We start from the raw sequence: 16,595 nt of genomic DNA, 5'->3' as shown, positions 1-16,595 counted from the left end.
CTTTTACTTGCTGCTCCCTCATCACTGACTCCACAAGCAGATGAAAGAACCTTTCTTTGTGCAGTCATTTTTGGTTTCTGGTCGGCAAGTGACCTTTTCAGTTGTGTGATGATGAATGAGAAGGCATGAATTTGGTAATTTGAGTGATTTGGTAATTTGTAGGATTGGGTTGTGTTAATACCTTGTAAGGATAAGTACAAAAGTGGCTTTTGCACGTGTTTGTTAGGTTCCACCAGTCCACCAATCTGAGTGAACAATAATGAGGGCCTTCTGGGTAGCAATGTGCACCACAGATGGTACATAGCCCACAATATCTCATATCCTCCACTCCAGAATTATCCAGGCTCTGTGCCTTGACATTGCCTGCTACGACCATTCTGGAGATCCCAACTGATGTTACTGAAGGACGTTTCAAATCCTTAAGTGCATCTTCAGCATGCCGATGACTTGCTCAGTTATGCATCTGATGTTTCCATTGCATTCATTGTATTGTTGTGCGACTCATTCCTCAGGTCTCTGATGGTATCAACCGTCTCCTCAAAAACTTTTGAGCCCACCATCCTGGCAAACGACGGTCACATCTCCAGTCATTCTTTCTTTTTCAAAATCCTTGAATGTGTTATCGCTTCTCAAATTAATTCTCATATTTCCCGGGATTCCATGTTCGAATCTCTCCAATCAGGTTTCTGCCCCTGCCACAGTACAGAAACAGCTCATATCAAAGTTGCAAATGATATCCCCTGTCTCGAAGACAGAGGTAAACTAGTCCTCCTCATCCTTCCTGACCTGTCTGCAGCCTTTGACACAGATCACCCTACCCTCCTCCGAAGGCCCAGCTAGGTGGACCCACTCTCAGCTCGTTGCATTCTTATCTATCTCATTATAGCCAGATAATCAGTTGCTATGGTTTCTCTATCTGTTCTTACACCATTGCCTTGTGTCCCCCAAGGATTGATCCTTGGCCTTGTCCTATTTCTCATCTACATGCTGCCCTTTGGCAACATCATCCAAAGGCACAGTGTTAGTTTACACATGATAATGTGAAATTATTGGTATGATAATGACACCCAACTCTACCTCACCAACACCTCCTTTTACTTCGTCACCTGTTGCTAAATTATCAAACTGCTTATCCAACATCCAGTATTGGATCAGCATAATTTTTCTCCAATTAAGTATTGGGAAGACTGTTCATTGTTTTCGGACTCCACTCCAAGCTCCATTCCCTAGTTACTGACTCATCCCGCTCCATGGCACCATTCTGTCCACTTCTGTAACACCAGCCAATTTCATTCCTGCCTGAGCTCATTTGCTGATAAAACCCTTATTGATGCCTTTTTTAAAATTCATTTTGCAAGAAGTGTGTCGCTGGCTGGATCAGCATTTATTGCCCGTCCCTAGTTGCCCTCCACCTCAGAAGGCAATTAAGAGTCAACCCCATTGCTGTGGATCTTGAGTCATATGCAGGCCAGACCAGATAAGGATGGCAGACTACCTTCCCTTAGTGAACCAAATTGTTTTTTTTTTCAACAATCAACAATAGTTTGATGATCATCGTTAGATTCTATTGAATTCAAATTCCCCCATCGCCATGGCAGATTTGAACCCAGTTCCCCAGATCTTTCTCTGCATCACTAGTGCAGTGACAATACCGCTGCCTCCACCTATCACCCCTAGACTTGACTATTTCAACACACTCCGAGCTGGTCTCCCACATTCTACCCTCTGTAAACTTGAGGTCACCCAAAACTCTGCCGCCTGTGTCTTAACTCACAGCAGTCCCATTTCCTTATCAGCCCGGTGCTCTCTGACCACATTGGTCCCTGGTCTAGCAATATTTTGATTATACAATTCTCATCATTGTTTACAAATCCCTCCAAGACCTTGCCCCTTCCCTATCACTGTAATCTCTTCTGACCATACAACTCTCAAAAGATGTCTGTACTCATAGAATTTTGGCCTCTTGTTTTCATTTTAATAGCTCCATCATTGGTGGCCATGCCTTCAGTTGCCTGAGCCCCAAAGCTCTGGAGTACCCTCTCTCGACCTCTCTGCCTCGCCTCACACCTTTAAGACACTCCTTAAACCTATGTCTTTGACCAAGCTTTTGGTCATCTGACCTAATGTCTTCTTATGCAGCTTGTTCTATAATGGTCCTGCGAAGTACCTTATGACTTTAAAGGTGCTATACAAATATAAGTTGCTTTGGAGACATGTCACCAGTCCGATTTTAAGTTGGTATGTCCTGTCTCTGAGCAGCCAGCTGGTAACTCTTCTTCAAGCTGTAAAGCAATCAGGGAAGCTGGACTGCTGTAAGAGGAGAGTATCGTAGCAGATGCACCAAAATATAGCAGACGTCTGCATTAAAAACTTTTTCTGGTTGTACATCAGCTGCACCTTGATGGAGTGGAAGCTACTGCCCTTAACGAACACTCCCGAATGATTTATGGATTCTTTGCTTACCATGGGTGTGCAGTCAACATAGCCCTGCATCTGTGAGAAGCCATCCAGATTTGCTAACCAAAGCTTCCGCTTATCCTGAATGGCATTAAAGCAGAAAAAGTTAATATAATTACTGGCCCTGGTAAAGAAACATTCAGTCACCTACCTGTTTTGTGCATTTGTGTGGGGTCCACTGCGAGATCCTGTAAATGCCTCTGAATGAGCCCTGGAATGATTCAAAAGCACAGTGATTGAGGGAGTTAGTGACTTTGTCAGCCACTGATAAAGTGTGGCCACTATATCTAGCTGATTTCAAGTGCTTGCCTGTACCTAACATGACACATTCAACCTCCTGAGACACTGGTATTTCAACATGTCAAGGAAGCTTATTCTTTGTAGTGGTGGGTGTGACCGTGTTTATGTGGAGCTGGATGTTTGTGAGCAGCAAGTTGTTACTGCAACACCTGCTGGCCTTACTGGTCCTCTACCTGAGGTCCAAAGTAATACCGTGTAAACAGTGCCCATGCTTATCCGATTGATAGATCAAGCCTCCAAAGTGCAACATAACCTCTCAATACAAGTACTGTGACCAAACCCTTTCACACAAACTAGCAGGAAAGGAACTGAATATTGAGTACTTTTGGTATTTTTCCCTGTCAGGTACTCATCTCTCACAGATGACACCAATCTCGCCTGGTTTCCAGTGGCGAGTTCCAGGAAGCCGAGGAAACCCGAGAACGCAACATTGTTTGCAAAATCTATGTCAATCACCCTAGTTGAGTGATTAACACATTGAAATTGACCACCGGCCTGTCATTTGGGCACATGAGCCTCAAGTGCTGGAATGAAATGCAGAAGTTGGCATGTTGGACCAACAGATATTAGACTTGACCCTTTTGTTCACAACTTCCTAGTCATGTCATTGTATTTCATGTTACAATGTATGCCAGAATCTTTGTAACAATTTTCCTGTGAGACATCTTAATACAAACCTTCTAAAGATACATATAGAAGAGACCCTCTGCATCCCCTTAATCTAGCCAGTGGGCACTTCTTCAAAATTCCCTATTCATTTTGTCAAATTGCCTTTAACAAATCCATGTTGGATTCCCTTGATTATTTTATGCATTTCAATGCTCTCCTGATCTCAAATTTTTGATTCTAAGAACTTGGCCACAACTGATGTTAGACAAGAGTTTTTATATCCAGTTTATCCTTCGTTATTGAACAGAATTTTTACATTGGCTACTCTCTAATCTCCTTTGGCATAATTTGTATATTTAGAGAGGGAAGGGAGAACCAAAACATTCAGTCTATTATTTTACCTCGAACTTCTGTTTACAGCCTAAGTTGCATGACACCAGTGCTGGTGGTATCTACTTCCATATCTGTTTTTTCAGAAGCTAATCTTTTTCTACCATTATCTCACTCAAAGCTTCCTTACGAGATATCTCTGCCCCTTTAATTCTGTCTCTTGAGCATCTCCGATTTTAATTGCTCCACTGTCAGTGACTTGCCTTTGGTTGCTGACGACTCAAGTTCCGCAATTCCCTCCCTACATCACTTTGCCACTGTTCTCAAATTCATCTTTACAGACACTTTTTAAGAAACTACCTCTTTGACTAAGCTTTTGGTCATTGACCTCCAATCTGCTCATGTAGCTCAATCTCATATTTTGTTTTCTAATGCTCCAATGAAAATCCTTTGGGATGTTTGATTACCTCAAAAGTGCCGTCATAATTGTAAGTTGCTGTGATTTCCATATCTCAGTACAGCTGCATTCTTCTTTCATTGTTTGGAGAAACAGAAACAAAATATTTATTTCACGTGTTTTTATGTATTTTCTGCTAGGCTATCTTCATATTTCATTTGCTAATCTACATTTACTCAAGTCACACATTCCTTCCCCAAAACATTAGTTCCCCCCCATGAGATTATTGGCCCCAGCCTTGGTGAGGTATATCCCATCTTGCCACAGAATTGGCCCTAATGCTCACAGAAATCTGAACAATTCTCTCTTTCACCATCTCTCAAACCATGGGGGAGATTCCTGAGACTAAGGGTTGGATTCTCCGATTCTGGGGCTATGAGAACGGAAAACTGGTGCAAAACTGCCACCGATTCCCCGTTTTGCTGGGGGCTAGCAGGATGGCCCGGCTCGAACTGCCGCTACACCCGGAGAATTGGCGAGTCTGTGGCCGCGCATGCGTAGGCCACCGCCGTGCTACATGGCGGACGGAGCCTGCAGACCCGACCGGCAAAATAGTGTCCCGTCCCCCCCTTTGGCCGGCTCGCGCGCCCCGGACCATTCCCCCACAGTACCCCAAACCCAAATAATGTCCATCCTGCCCACGGATCGGCCCTCCCCCAACTGTGGTGGTGCTGGACTGAGTCCGTAGCCGCCACGCTGAGTTCCCGACAGTGAGACCATGAGAGATCCATGCCGTCGGTAACTCGGCTAGTTGGGGGAGGACCATCAGGGCGGCGGGCATCAGGCAATGATCTGAGGCCGTCGATACGTGCCGCACGGCGCTTTGGAGGGGACGGAACATCGCGAAAGTGGCACCGCCCCCGATTTGGTCATAAACTTGGATTCACTGGCCGTTCACCATACACGGTATCGACGTCGGCGACCACAGAATCCAGCCCTAAGTGTTAATGCCGGTGCAGTATTCGTGGACTTCCACGACAGCAAAGCTGCCGCTGACCTGGACCGATTCAGCGACTGTTGAGAGGCGAGCATTGGCGTCACATGGAACACGATCGGTTCCAATGAGAAATGGTGCCGGATTCGCGATTGACACTCAGGAGGCTGACAAGTTGCAGCCGCATATATACACCATCCCAACCACAAGATGGCAGCAAGATGATACACTTCCTATACCCAGCCCATCAATTTACTCCGCATGGGTAATGTCCACTTTTTTCATTGCTATTTAGGCTATTAAAATAGCATTTAGGTTGCTATTTTCTCAAAAGTCCTAAAACGGATTTCTTTCTCCTGGTCTTTGAATTTTGGGAGGACCTGCATAAATTTAAACACATTCCATAAGACCATAAGACATAGGAGCGGAAGTAAGGCCATTCGGCCCATCGAGTCCACTCCACCATTCAATCATGGCTGATTTTAACTCCATTTACCTGCTCTCCATAGCCCTTAATTCCTCGAGAAATCAAGAATTTATCAACTTCTGTCTTAAAGACACCCAACGTCCCGGCCTCCACCGCCCTCTGTGGCAATGAATTCCACAGATCCACCATTCTCTGGCTGAAGAAATTTCTCCTCATCTCTGTTCTAAAGTGACTCCCTTTTATTCTAAGGCTGTGCCCCCGGGTCCTAGTCTCCCCTGTTAATGGAAACAACTTCCCTACATCCACCCTATCTAAGCCATTCATTATCTTGTCAGTTTCTATTAGATCTCCCCTCAACCTCCTAAACTCCAATTAATATAATCCCAGGATCCTCAGACGTTCATCGTATGTTAGGCCTACCATTCCTGGGATCATCCGTGTGAATCTCCGCTGGACTCGCTCCAGTGCCAGTATGTCCTTCCTGAGGTGTGGGACCCAAAATTGCTCACAGTATTCTACATAGGGCCTAACTAATGCTTTATAAAGCTTCAGAAGTACATCCCTGCTTTTATATTCCAAGCCTCTTGAGATGAATGACAACATTGCATTTGCTTTCTTAATTACGGACTCAACCTGCAAGTTTACCTTTACAGAATCCTGGACTAGGACCCCCAAGTCCCTTTGCACTTCAGCATTATGAATTTTGTCACCGTTTAGAAAATAGTCCATGCCTCTATTCTTTTTTCCAAAGTGCAAGACCTCGCACTTGCCCACGTTGAATTTCATCAGCCATTTCTTGGACCACTCCCCTAAACTGTCTAAATCTTTCTGCAGCCTCCCCACCTCCTCCATACTACCTGCCCCTCCACCTATCTTTGTATCATCGGCAAACTTAGCCAGAATGCCCCCAGTCCCGTCATCTAGATCGTTAATATATAAAGAGAACAGCTGTGGCCCCAACATTGAACCCTGCGGGACACCACTTGTCACCGGTTGCCATTCCGAAAAAGAACCTTTTATCCCAACTCTCTGCCTTCTGCCTGACAGCCAATCGTCAATCCATGTTAGTACCTTGCCTCGAATACCATGGGCCCTTAATTTACTCAGCAGTGTCCCGTGAGGCACCTTATCAAAGGCCTTTTGAAAGTCAAGATAGATAACTTCCATTGGCTCTCCTTGGTCTAACCTATTTGTTATCTCTTCAAAGAACTCTTAACAGGTTTGTCAGGCATGACCTCCCCTTACTAAATCCATGCTGACTTGTCCTAATCCGATCCTGCACTTCCAAGAATTTAGAAATCTCATCCTTAACAATGGATTCTAGAATCTTGCCAACAACCGAGGTTAGGCTAATTGGCCTATAATTTTCCATCTTTTTCCTTGTTCCCTTCTTGAACAGGGGGGTTACAACAGCGATTTTCCAATCCTCTGGGACTTTCCCTGACTCCAGTGACTTTTGAAAGATCATAACTAACGCCTCCACTATTTCTTCAGCTATCTCCTTTAGAACTCTAGGATATAGCCCATCTGGGCCCGGGGATTTATCAATTTTTAGACCTCTTAGTTTCTCTAGCACTTTCTCCTTTGTGATGGCTACCATATTCAACTCTGCCCCCTGACTCTCCTGAATTGTTGGGATATTACTCATGTCTTCTACTGTGAAGACTTACGCAAAGTACTTATTTAGTTCCTCAGCTATTTCCTCGTCTCCCATCACTAGATTACCAGCGTCATTTTGGAGTGGCCCAATGTCTACTTTTGCCTCCCGTTTGTTTTTAATGTATTTAAAGAAACTTTTACTATCATTCCTAATGTTACTGGCTAGCCTACCTTCATAATTGATCCTCTCTTTCCTTATTTCTCTCTTTGTTATCCTCTGTTTGTTTTTGTAGCCTTCCCAATCTTCTGACTTCCCACTACTCTTTGCCACATTATAGGCTTTCTCTTTTGCTTTGATGCATTCCTTAACTTCCTTTGTCAGCCATGGCTGCCTAATCCCCCCTCTGATAACCTTTCTTTTCTTTGGGATGAACCTCTGTACTATGTCCTCAATTACTCCCAGAAACTCCTGCCATTGCTGTTCTACTGTCTTTCCCACTAGGCTCTGCTCCCAGTCGATTTTCGTCAGTTCCTCCCTCATACCCCTGTAGTTACCTTTATTTAACTGTAACACCTTTACATCTGATTCTACCTTCTTTCTTTCAAATTGGAGATTGAATTCTACCATATTATGATCACTGCCTCCTAAGTGTACCCTTACTTTAAGATCTTTAATCAAGTCTGGCTCATTAGATAACACTAAGTCCAGAATGGCCTGTCCCCTCGTGGGCTCCATCACAAGCTGTTTCAAAAAGCCCTCCTGTAAACATTCAATAAATTCCCTTTCCTTGGGTCCACTGGCAGCATCATTTACCCAGTCCACCTGCATATTGAAGTCCCCCATGATCACTGTGACCTTGCCTTTCGAACATGCACTTTCTATTTCGTGGTGCATTTTGTGCCCCCGGTCCTGACCACTGTTAGAAGGCCTGTACATAACTCCCATTATGGTTTTTTTGCCTTTGTGGTTCTTCAACTCTACCCACACAGACTCCACATCATCTGACCCTATGTCGTTTAGTGCTATTGAGTTAATTTCATTCCTAATTAACAAGATAACCCCACCCCCTCTGCCCACCTCTCTGTCTTTTCGATAGGTTGTGAATCCCTGGATGTTTAAATGCCAGTCCTGAACCCCCTGCAACCACGTCTCTGTGATGCCTAACACATCATACCTGCCAGTCACAATCTGGGCCACAAGCTCATCTACCTTGTTCCGTACACAGCGCGCATTTAAATATAATTTAATTCTCTATTGACCGTCCCTTTTTGTTTTCTTAGTGTGGTGGACCTTGGTTTACTGAGCCTTTCCATACACTGTGTCATATTTTGTGGGATGGGGACTATCGTAACCTCTCCTGAGTTCTGTCTTTTCGTGCTTTTTTGTATTCCTAAGCAGCTACGCTTCCCACTGATTACTTCACCTCTTGGTTCCCCAACTTTCCCTTCCCCCCCAATCTCTAGTTTAAAGTCCTATTGACCACCCTATTTACTCTTTTCGCCAGAACACTGGTCCCAGCTCGGTTCAGGTGGAGACCATCCCAACGGTATAGGTCCCCCCTGTCCCAAAACTGATGCCAGTGTCCCATGAAAAGGAACCCCTCTTTCCCACACCACTCTTTCAGCCACGTGTTAATTTCCCTTATTCTTGCCTCCCTATGCCAATTTGCACGTGGCTTGGGCAGTAATCCAGAGATTATGACCCTTGAGGACCTGTTTTTTAATTAGAATCCTAGCTCTTTATAATCTCTAAACAGGTCCTCTTTTCTAGACCTACCTATGTTGTTGGTACCGACATGGACCACAACAACTGGATCCTCCCCCTCCCTCTCCAGTATCCTTTCAAGCCGGTCAGAGATGTCCCGCACCCTAGCACCGGGCAGGCAACATACCATGCAGGACTCTTTAGCCTGCTCACAAAGGATACTATCTATCCCCCTGATAATAGAATCCCCTACAACTACAACTTGCCTATTTATTCCCTCCCCTTGAATGGCCTGCTGAACCATGGTGTCTTGGTCAGCTGACTCATCCTTCCTGCAGCCCTGTTCGCCATCCACACAGGGAGCAAGTGCCTCATACCTGTTGGACAGGGTCAAGGGCTGAGGCTCCTGAGTTCTTGACTGCTGGTTCCCTTTACCTTCCTGACCTGACTTGCAGTCACACCCTGCTGTCCCTGGCCACTGGCAGGATTTAAACTATTTACTCTGACAGGTGTGACTGCCTCCTGAAACACAGTGTCCAGGTAAGTCTCCCCCTCCCGGATGTGCCTCAGTGTTTGAAGCTCAGACTCCAGCTCATCAACTCTGAGCCGGAGCTCTTCGAGCAGCCAACACTTACTGCAGATGTGGTCGCTGCAGCTCGCAATGGGATCTGCCAGCTCCCACATCAAGCAGCTGAAGCACATCACCTGACCAACCATCACTAATTAATTAATTAGTTTAATTTAAGTTTAGGAGTTTAGCTGTGTTTTTTTTTAAATTTGGGGCAGATTTGCTATCAACCAATCAGATCACAGCTTCCCTCATGTCACTTTTGGAAAAAAAAAAACTGGAAAACAGGAAGTTACCGTTAGGTTTTTATACTTACAGAGATTGCTCCTCCTCCTCCGAACGGCTCCCAAAATTAGGCCCGAAGAAAGAGAGAGAACAAAACAGTCGGGAAAAAGCACCTTCTCCCACTCTTCACCGAATTACCGCACTGCACCAAATTCTCACTCTGTCTGTGTCTCACTCACTCAGGCTGTGTCTCCTTGACCAGCGCAATGCTTACTAAGTGCGCTTTCTGTCTGTCTTTTATACAGACTTTAGGATGACTCACACTAAAACTTCAAAGAGAAGAATACAATGTGTACCTTTGTGCCCCTTAACAGGCCTCAGGTGACTGCCAGATTAAGCTCCCCTCTAATTTCCAGTGCCTTAAGCTGCAAATCTCTCTTTTTTGCTCCTTTCTCTCTCTTTTGCTTCTTCCTCTCTAATTCTAACCTCCTCATTTCCATCTCCATTTCTTTTCCTTTTTGCTGCATTTCTTTCGCTGTTCTTTTTAATTCCCGCTCATGCTTGACCTACAAATTCTCTCCAGCTGAATTTCCCCACCAGAGAATGTCTTTGATGCTGCATTACTTTGTGGGTTCTCCTGTGTTCCTAGCATCTCTTTCAATTTTAAATGCTGAGCAATCAGATCAGCTATCTCCACCTTCCTAGCTTCTGGCTGGTACCTCTATTTTTAATTACCCTGCCAATGGTCCACCTGAAGAAAAACTTTAGCAGCTTCCAGAACCATCCTGTTATATCACTGAAAACTAGTGTCTTTATACTGTAACCCAAACTTAGTCGTCTACCGTTCCAAAGATCCCAGACCCGAGTCCCCAAATTATGTTATGATACCCTGAGCTAGTGGGCGGTCAATTATAGCTCCAATTCACCGCTTTCCCAACACAAGTGAAGTAACAAATAATTCTTAGAAAAATACCCAAAGTCTTTGGCCCTTTGCTGCCAATAATTACAATCATCAGGTGTATAAGTTTAAACACAACCACTTTATTTATTACAAGAACTATAACGGAATATGCATCAAAACAATATCTAATTCCTAATTCTCCACTTTAACTTGCCCCCATACACACACACACGATAAACAAACACAGAGGGGAAGAAATGGGGTAAAAGAGAATAAGAGTCTTTGTTTCAAATGGATGTTTCCAGCAGCTTCAGACTTTGCTTTGCTTTTAATATGAGGTTTTTACTGTGAATTCATTCAGGTCTCTGCAGTTTCAGGAATTCAGCACTCACAGCCTGTGACCCAATAAAGGGACTAGAAATGTAAAAATACCAATAAGAAAAATCACAAACCATTAAAACCACTTCACGTGAAAACATATATTGTGAAATTGACAGCAGAGATCAGAGAACCGAAGCTATGAATGAAATAATGTTTTCTCTGGGGTGCAAGTGTAATGTTTATCAGGACTGTCAGCCAAGCCTCATTATGTACAAACCAAAAATACCATAATTGTTGCACAGAGAATGCTGGCATGCAGCATCTTGCACAACAAGTTTATGCACAGCATCTAAACTAAGTTGGATATCCTGCATCCGCATACCAGCTGTACTTTTTAGCTGCTGTAATCTTGAACAGCTGGATCAGGCCATGTGATCATTCATCAAGGAACTTATTAGACCAAATGAGTTTTAAACTGGATAAAGTGGAAGTGTTTTTGTAGGTTTGCCAATTTGATTTCCATTGCCTGAACATCTTTATCTTTCTATTGGTCAGGGTGATAGTGGAGGACCTCTGGTTTGTGAACAGCCTGGCAAGAGATGGACATTATTTGGTCTAACGTCTTGGGGATCGGTGTGCTTTACAAAACTCCTTGGACCTGGTGTTTACAGCAATGTGACTCATTTTGTTGAATGGATTGAGAGGCAGATCTATATTCACACTTTTTTATAAAGAAATAATTCAAAGGCCAGCAGAACAGCCTCCAAGATGAAATCTTAAATAACAAGAAGCAGAAATGTGGCAGCTGGCAAGGACTGCAAAACTATCTACATGATCATTCCTCTTCCCTCATATCACAGCCCACACCCTTCTCCACCCCATTCACTGAAATCTTTCAGTAATGATACAATTCATAAGGAATAACTACACCAGTCAATTGTGTCTCACGCTTGAGAGTTGCAATGTATCTATTCCAAAGCTCTATGGCACTATAAGTGACTAAAATCTTCTGGGAAATAAGGTCAGTATTTGCTGTTCAGACAGTCTGTGGAGAGGAATTTTTGCTACCTCTAATTTGAGCTGTTTGAGAAAGCTGTGTCTGTATTCTTCGGGAGACTGCCTTGCACTGAGGATGCTGATGAGGGGTGAAATTCTTTCATATATTACAGAATTATATATAGAATGGGTTTATTTTGCTTCAGTGCGTAACAGTGAGCCCAAACTATTGGGAATCTAGATTAATTTCTACGTGGTGGTCAGAGCTTTTCTTATAAGTAATCCTTGGTGGCTGTGTGAAATATTTTTAATATGTTAATATCAAATACAGTTAGTCTCTTGGATAATGATTTTTTAACTGGAATATTCGTTAGAAAAATGTAATATGGCAGTGAACAGTTCCTTTCCTAAAAACGTCCTTGCCGAGTTATTGCAGTATGGGAAAGAGAACACAGTTTTAGTATGAGTGATTCTAGATTAATGAATTTAAAATAAACAAGGATTTGATTTTATAACATTGATTGCAGTGATGATATACAGCAATAGTTCAGTCCATTGCAATGCATGTAGCAGTTTCATTCACATTTAAAATAGAATACAACCATTCAAAGAATGAATGAAGTGTACTTCTCTTGAATCCATGATTGAGCAAAAGAAGAATTGCCCTGTGTTTTCTTATGATGTTTGAATTGAAATCAAATTGAAACATATTGTATACAGGATCACTGTTCTAGATTTAAATATGGACTTTTGAACATTTTGAACTCCATCTGCCCATTGGGCTGACAGTCTCATTGTTTAGTGCAGATTTTCCTTCAAAGAGGACTGGTCACATTTGGAAATCAGTTCATAGTCTGATACTTTTTTTTGGCAACAAGAATTAATTAAATTGGGGGCTTATCTCCTCTCTGCTCTTGTTTGAAGTTGTTTAAGGGCTCTCTTTCTGTCGTGTCAGCATACACCAAATGTGAAGTGAGGTTTCCAGTTTTACTTTTTCTCTGCTACTGTATTACTCCTACAGCCACTGTTTAAACAAACGTAACTCAAATTATTCTCTTATGCCAAAGTTTTATTTCAGCTCACTTTTTATTCACAATGGAATTTTGTGTGCCAGCTTGCTATTCGAGTCTGTGGGAATAAATATTTACACTGTGATGGCACTTTTCAACAATATAATGCTATGTACTTTGCTCCTGTATGATTTCTAAACAAAGGCATTTGGGAAATGTCTGCAATGTTCAATGTAACATTCCATGTAAAGATAATATGATGGTTGTAATTTTATAAAATATTTTTATATTGTTTTTTCTATGTGTGCACATTTGAACTTTATGCTGTTGTGTTTAAGCAATTTGGGTATTTACACTTTGTGATGTAAATAACTATCAAAAAGCAAACTTCTTGTGGCCAGTGTTGTAAATTGAAGATTTGGGATTAAGCTTGTTCTCCTGTTAGCACCAATTCAAATAAAAACACAAACTTTTGCCTCATTAAAATGTCAAAACATTATACAGCAGCACTTGTTCTTGGCTTTAGTGGATCAAGATCAGAATAATCAGTCACTCCTAATCCTTCAGTAGTATGTGCATTGTAACTTACTTCTTGCTTCTGAACATCTGTGATTTATCTAGTCATTCATAATGCACTTTGTTCACTATGTCACTGCCTCCTTAATTGTTACCTGCAGGTTTCTAACACTGGTCAATGTTGTGTAATACTTTGAGCAATTATGCCACATTTTAACTCCTGACTGAGAGACAAAAAGCTTTCAGGTCAAAAGCCCTAAATTAGAAACTTTTGTTACATGTCTAGAAGATAATGGTTGGACAAATGACAATGACGATGGTTTAAACATTGAACATTGGTAGTGCAGCCAATTACTTAGTTTTAAATTCTATGCCCAGGATCCCACAGGTCTTATTAACTGCTTTCTCAGCCTGTAATTTCAACTTCAAAAATTTGTGCAAATGTACCCCAGGCCGTTCTCGCATCTCCTTTAGAATGGTATCATTATTTCACATTACCTCTCATCATTCTTCCTACCAAAACATATCATTTCACACTTCTTTGCCGTAAATTTTATTTTGCCTATTCCATCAGCCCAAGTCCTCCAGATCTCATCCTCTGCTGATGCCCCCCTTAAAGAGTAACAAAAGGCGTCCTCCCTGAGGTTTCTCTTCTTCTCCGCAGGGAATTATTTGCCCTAATTGTATTTCCTTTTAGCTGACAAGGAATGGACCACTGCCTTGGCGGAATACAAATCAGTGATTCCAACATTCATCTCCAAACACAGCCAAAGCTTGGTGTTTTGTAGGTAGCTTGCAAATTACCAAACATATGGTTGTCATGATATGCAAACATGCAACCAATGAACACTCAGAATAGAACACAACCAATGGGCAGTCAGGACACTCAGGTGGCATCACCACAAGGGGGCATGAAATAAACACTATAAAAGGGATGAGGCACTCACACCCTGCCTCTTTCCACAGACAGACATCTAGAGAGTTAGACAGGGTCGATCAGCAGCATCACACCCCAGCACGTGGCTAAGAGCAAGCTGGTACAGTTAGATGAGTTACTACAGTTAGATTAGCAGAGAGTCAGACTCATTTGAGAACTGTGTTAATAGTTCAATAAACACGTTGAACTCATTTTAGAGTCTGGAGCATCCTTTAGTTAAGACTGCATCAAGTAGCAGCCTGTGTTATCCAAAGCAGCATAACACAACAATGGTCACTTTGACACCAAACTCCCATCTTAGAAAACTGTTTTCCAAGAAGAACGAACAATTCTCTGCAGAGCCTGAAATTCAGCATTGCTGAGCTTCTGCTGCACATCTCGTAACAGGCATTTGGAACAGAAAACAACTGCTTCCCTCTTGCCAAGAAATAATGCCGAACTATAATTTATTCACAAATCACTTTTTCTTAATCAATCATTAATTTCTTAATTACTTTTTTCAAAAATGTATTGTGGAAAATTAATGCCAACTCCTTAGTCCTGGTTGGTTAATTTTATGCCACAGAGTTTACCAGACTGGTTGTAAAGTTTGAGTCAAAAGTCACAAATGTAAGTTGAGTCCCTTTGCAAGAAGAAGCTGTGAACACCGAAGTGCTGGAAGTACATAGTATGTTCACCACATTTGTGACAAGACCTGGTTAAAGCTTAGGACATAGAACATCTGTCAACACTGGCTTTCCTAAATATTGATGAGTTTGCTGACCAGATCCAGCATTTTATCATTTTACTTTAGATTTCTGCCATTTGCAGGTTCCCTATTATTTGAAGTGGCTGCATTGTACTCTAACGTGTAAAAAATAATTTTAAAAATACCTTAATAATGATTCACTTTTTCTTACTTTAGCATTTTAAAACCATAAGTTACCAGACACATTTGAGGAACAAAATATTTCTAAATTAAAGACTGCTCCAATAATTTATTTTCCAGATGGTACATATAGAAAGACCGTATAGATTTGCTGAAAACAAGGTCCCTTCCAAATGTCACGGCAAAATTAACCAACCTACATCCTTGAATATTATGCAGAAGGGAGGAAGATTTCAGCAACAGATTGTCTGAGGCAGAGTTGGGCGATGTTCCACAGACAATATGATGAGCAGATATGTGGTGGGAAGTTCAGCTGGGGGAACAAGTATAACATAGTGTGTAAACAGCTCGGTTCAGCCTCAGACAATTGCCTGGGAAATGTTCATTATTGTATCTGGGGCACAGATTTTGTTTTGGGGACAAAAGCCAATGAGCTTGATTCTCCGGTCGCTGACGGCAAAATCACATTCGGCGAACGGCTGGAGAATCACATTCCCCCACCGAATCGGGCGGCAACGCTTTCCCAATGCTCCATCCCCTCCAAAGCAGCGTACTCACAGCCACGCCACGTATCGACGGCTTCAGGCCATTGCCTGAGGCCTGCCCCCGTGCTCCGCCCCCAACCGGCCAAGTTCCTGACGGCGCAAGACACACGTGGTCTCATCCATCGGGAACTGAGCCTGGCGGCTGCAGACTCAGTCCAGCGCTGCCACAGTCGGGGAAGGGCCGATCCGCAGGCAGGGGGCACTGTGGTGGGGCAGTCCTGGGTGCACAAGCCGACCGAAGGGAGGTGGACTATGTCGTGGGCTGGGTCCGCGAGAGGCCTCCGGCCATGAAGCATGGCCGCTGCAGGCCATTGCCATGCACAGCCATGGACCTGGCAATTCTCCGGGGCATATCGGCAGCTAGAACTGGGTACTCTACGCTGCTGTCCTGCTAGTCCCCAGCAAAACGGGGAATCGGTGGCCATTGTGTGCCAGTTTTTCTGATGTAAAACACCATCGTTCCCACGCCGGCTCCAGAATTGGAGAATCCAGCCCAATGGCTTTCTTTACACCAACATTCAAATGGAATAAATTTCTGCTTATTCATTACTGGGTGTCTGACAAACAGTGTAACAAATTAGAGGCATTCCACAAAACTATGGTATTTTGATGATGTTGCAGAGGAACAGCATGTAGATGAGAAACGGGAAGGTATAAAGGATGGATCCTTAGGGCAAGAGGCAACTGTGAATGTGAATTGTAAGGTGGATGCAAGGAGCCTTCAAGGAGATTTGGACAAGCTAATGAATGAATGAGCAAGAACATGGCAGATGGAATAATAATAGTAAAAATAGAAAGGCAAACTATTTCTTTAATGGTGAGATTGGAAAGTGTAGATGTTCAAAGGAACCTGGATGTCCTTGTTCATGAGTCACTAAAAGATACCATGC

The 16,595-nt window shown here is 43.0% G+C and overlaps 1 protein-coding gene across 7 annotated transcripts in view; it reads left to right on the top strand.

Annotated features, from left to right (window-relative positions):
• Window positions 1-13,345, top strand: part of corin (corin, serine peptidase) — a 420,139-nt gene extending 406,794 nt beyond the window's left edge. For all 7 annotated transcript variants that reach the window (XM_072496714.1, XM_072496713.1, XM_072496715.1 and 4 more), the window contains exon 22: window positions 11,389-13,345. In XM_072496714.1, the coding sequence (XP_072352815.1) occupies window positions 11,389-11,565 (177 nt within the window). In that variant the 3' untranslated portion in view covers window positions 11,566-13,345. The remainder of the gene's footprint in view (window positions 1-11,388) is intronic.
• Window positions 13,346-16,595: the final 3,250 nt, after the last annotated feature.

Source organism: Scyliorhinus torazame, chromosome 3 (genome assembly GCF_047496885.1).
Source record: "Scyliorhinus torazame isolate Kashiwa2021f chromosome 3, sScyTor2.1, whole genome shotgun sequence".
Classification (NCBI taxonomy): domain Eukaryota; kingdom Metazoa; phylum Chordata; class Chondrichthyes; order Carcharhiniformes; family Scyliorhinidae; genus Scyliorhinus; species Scyliorhinus torazame.
This window is presented reverse-complemented; position numbering and strand designations above follow the sequence as displayed.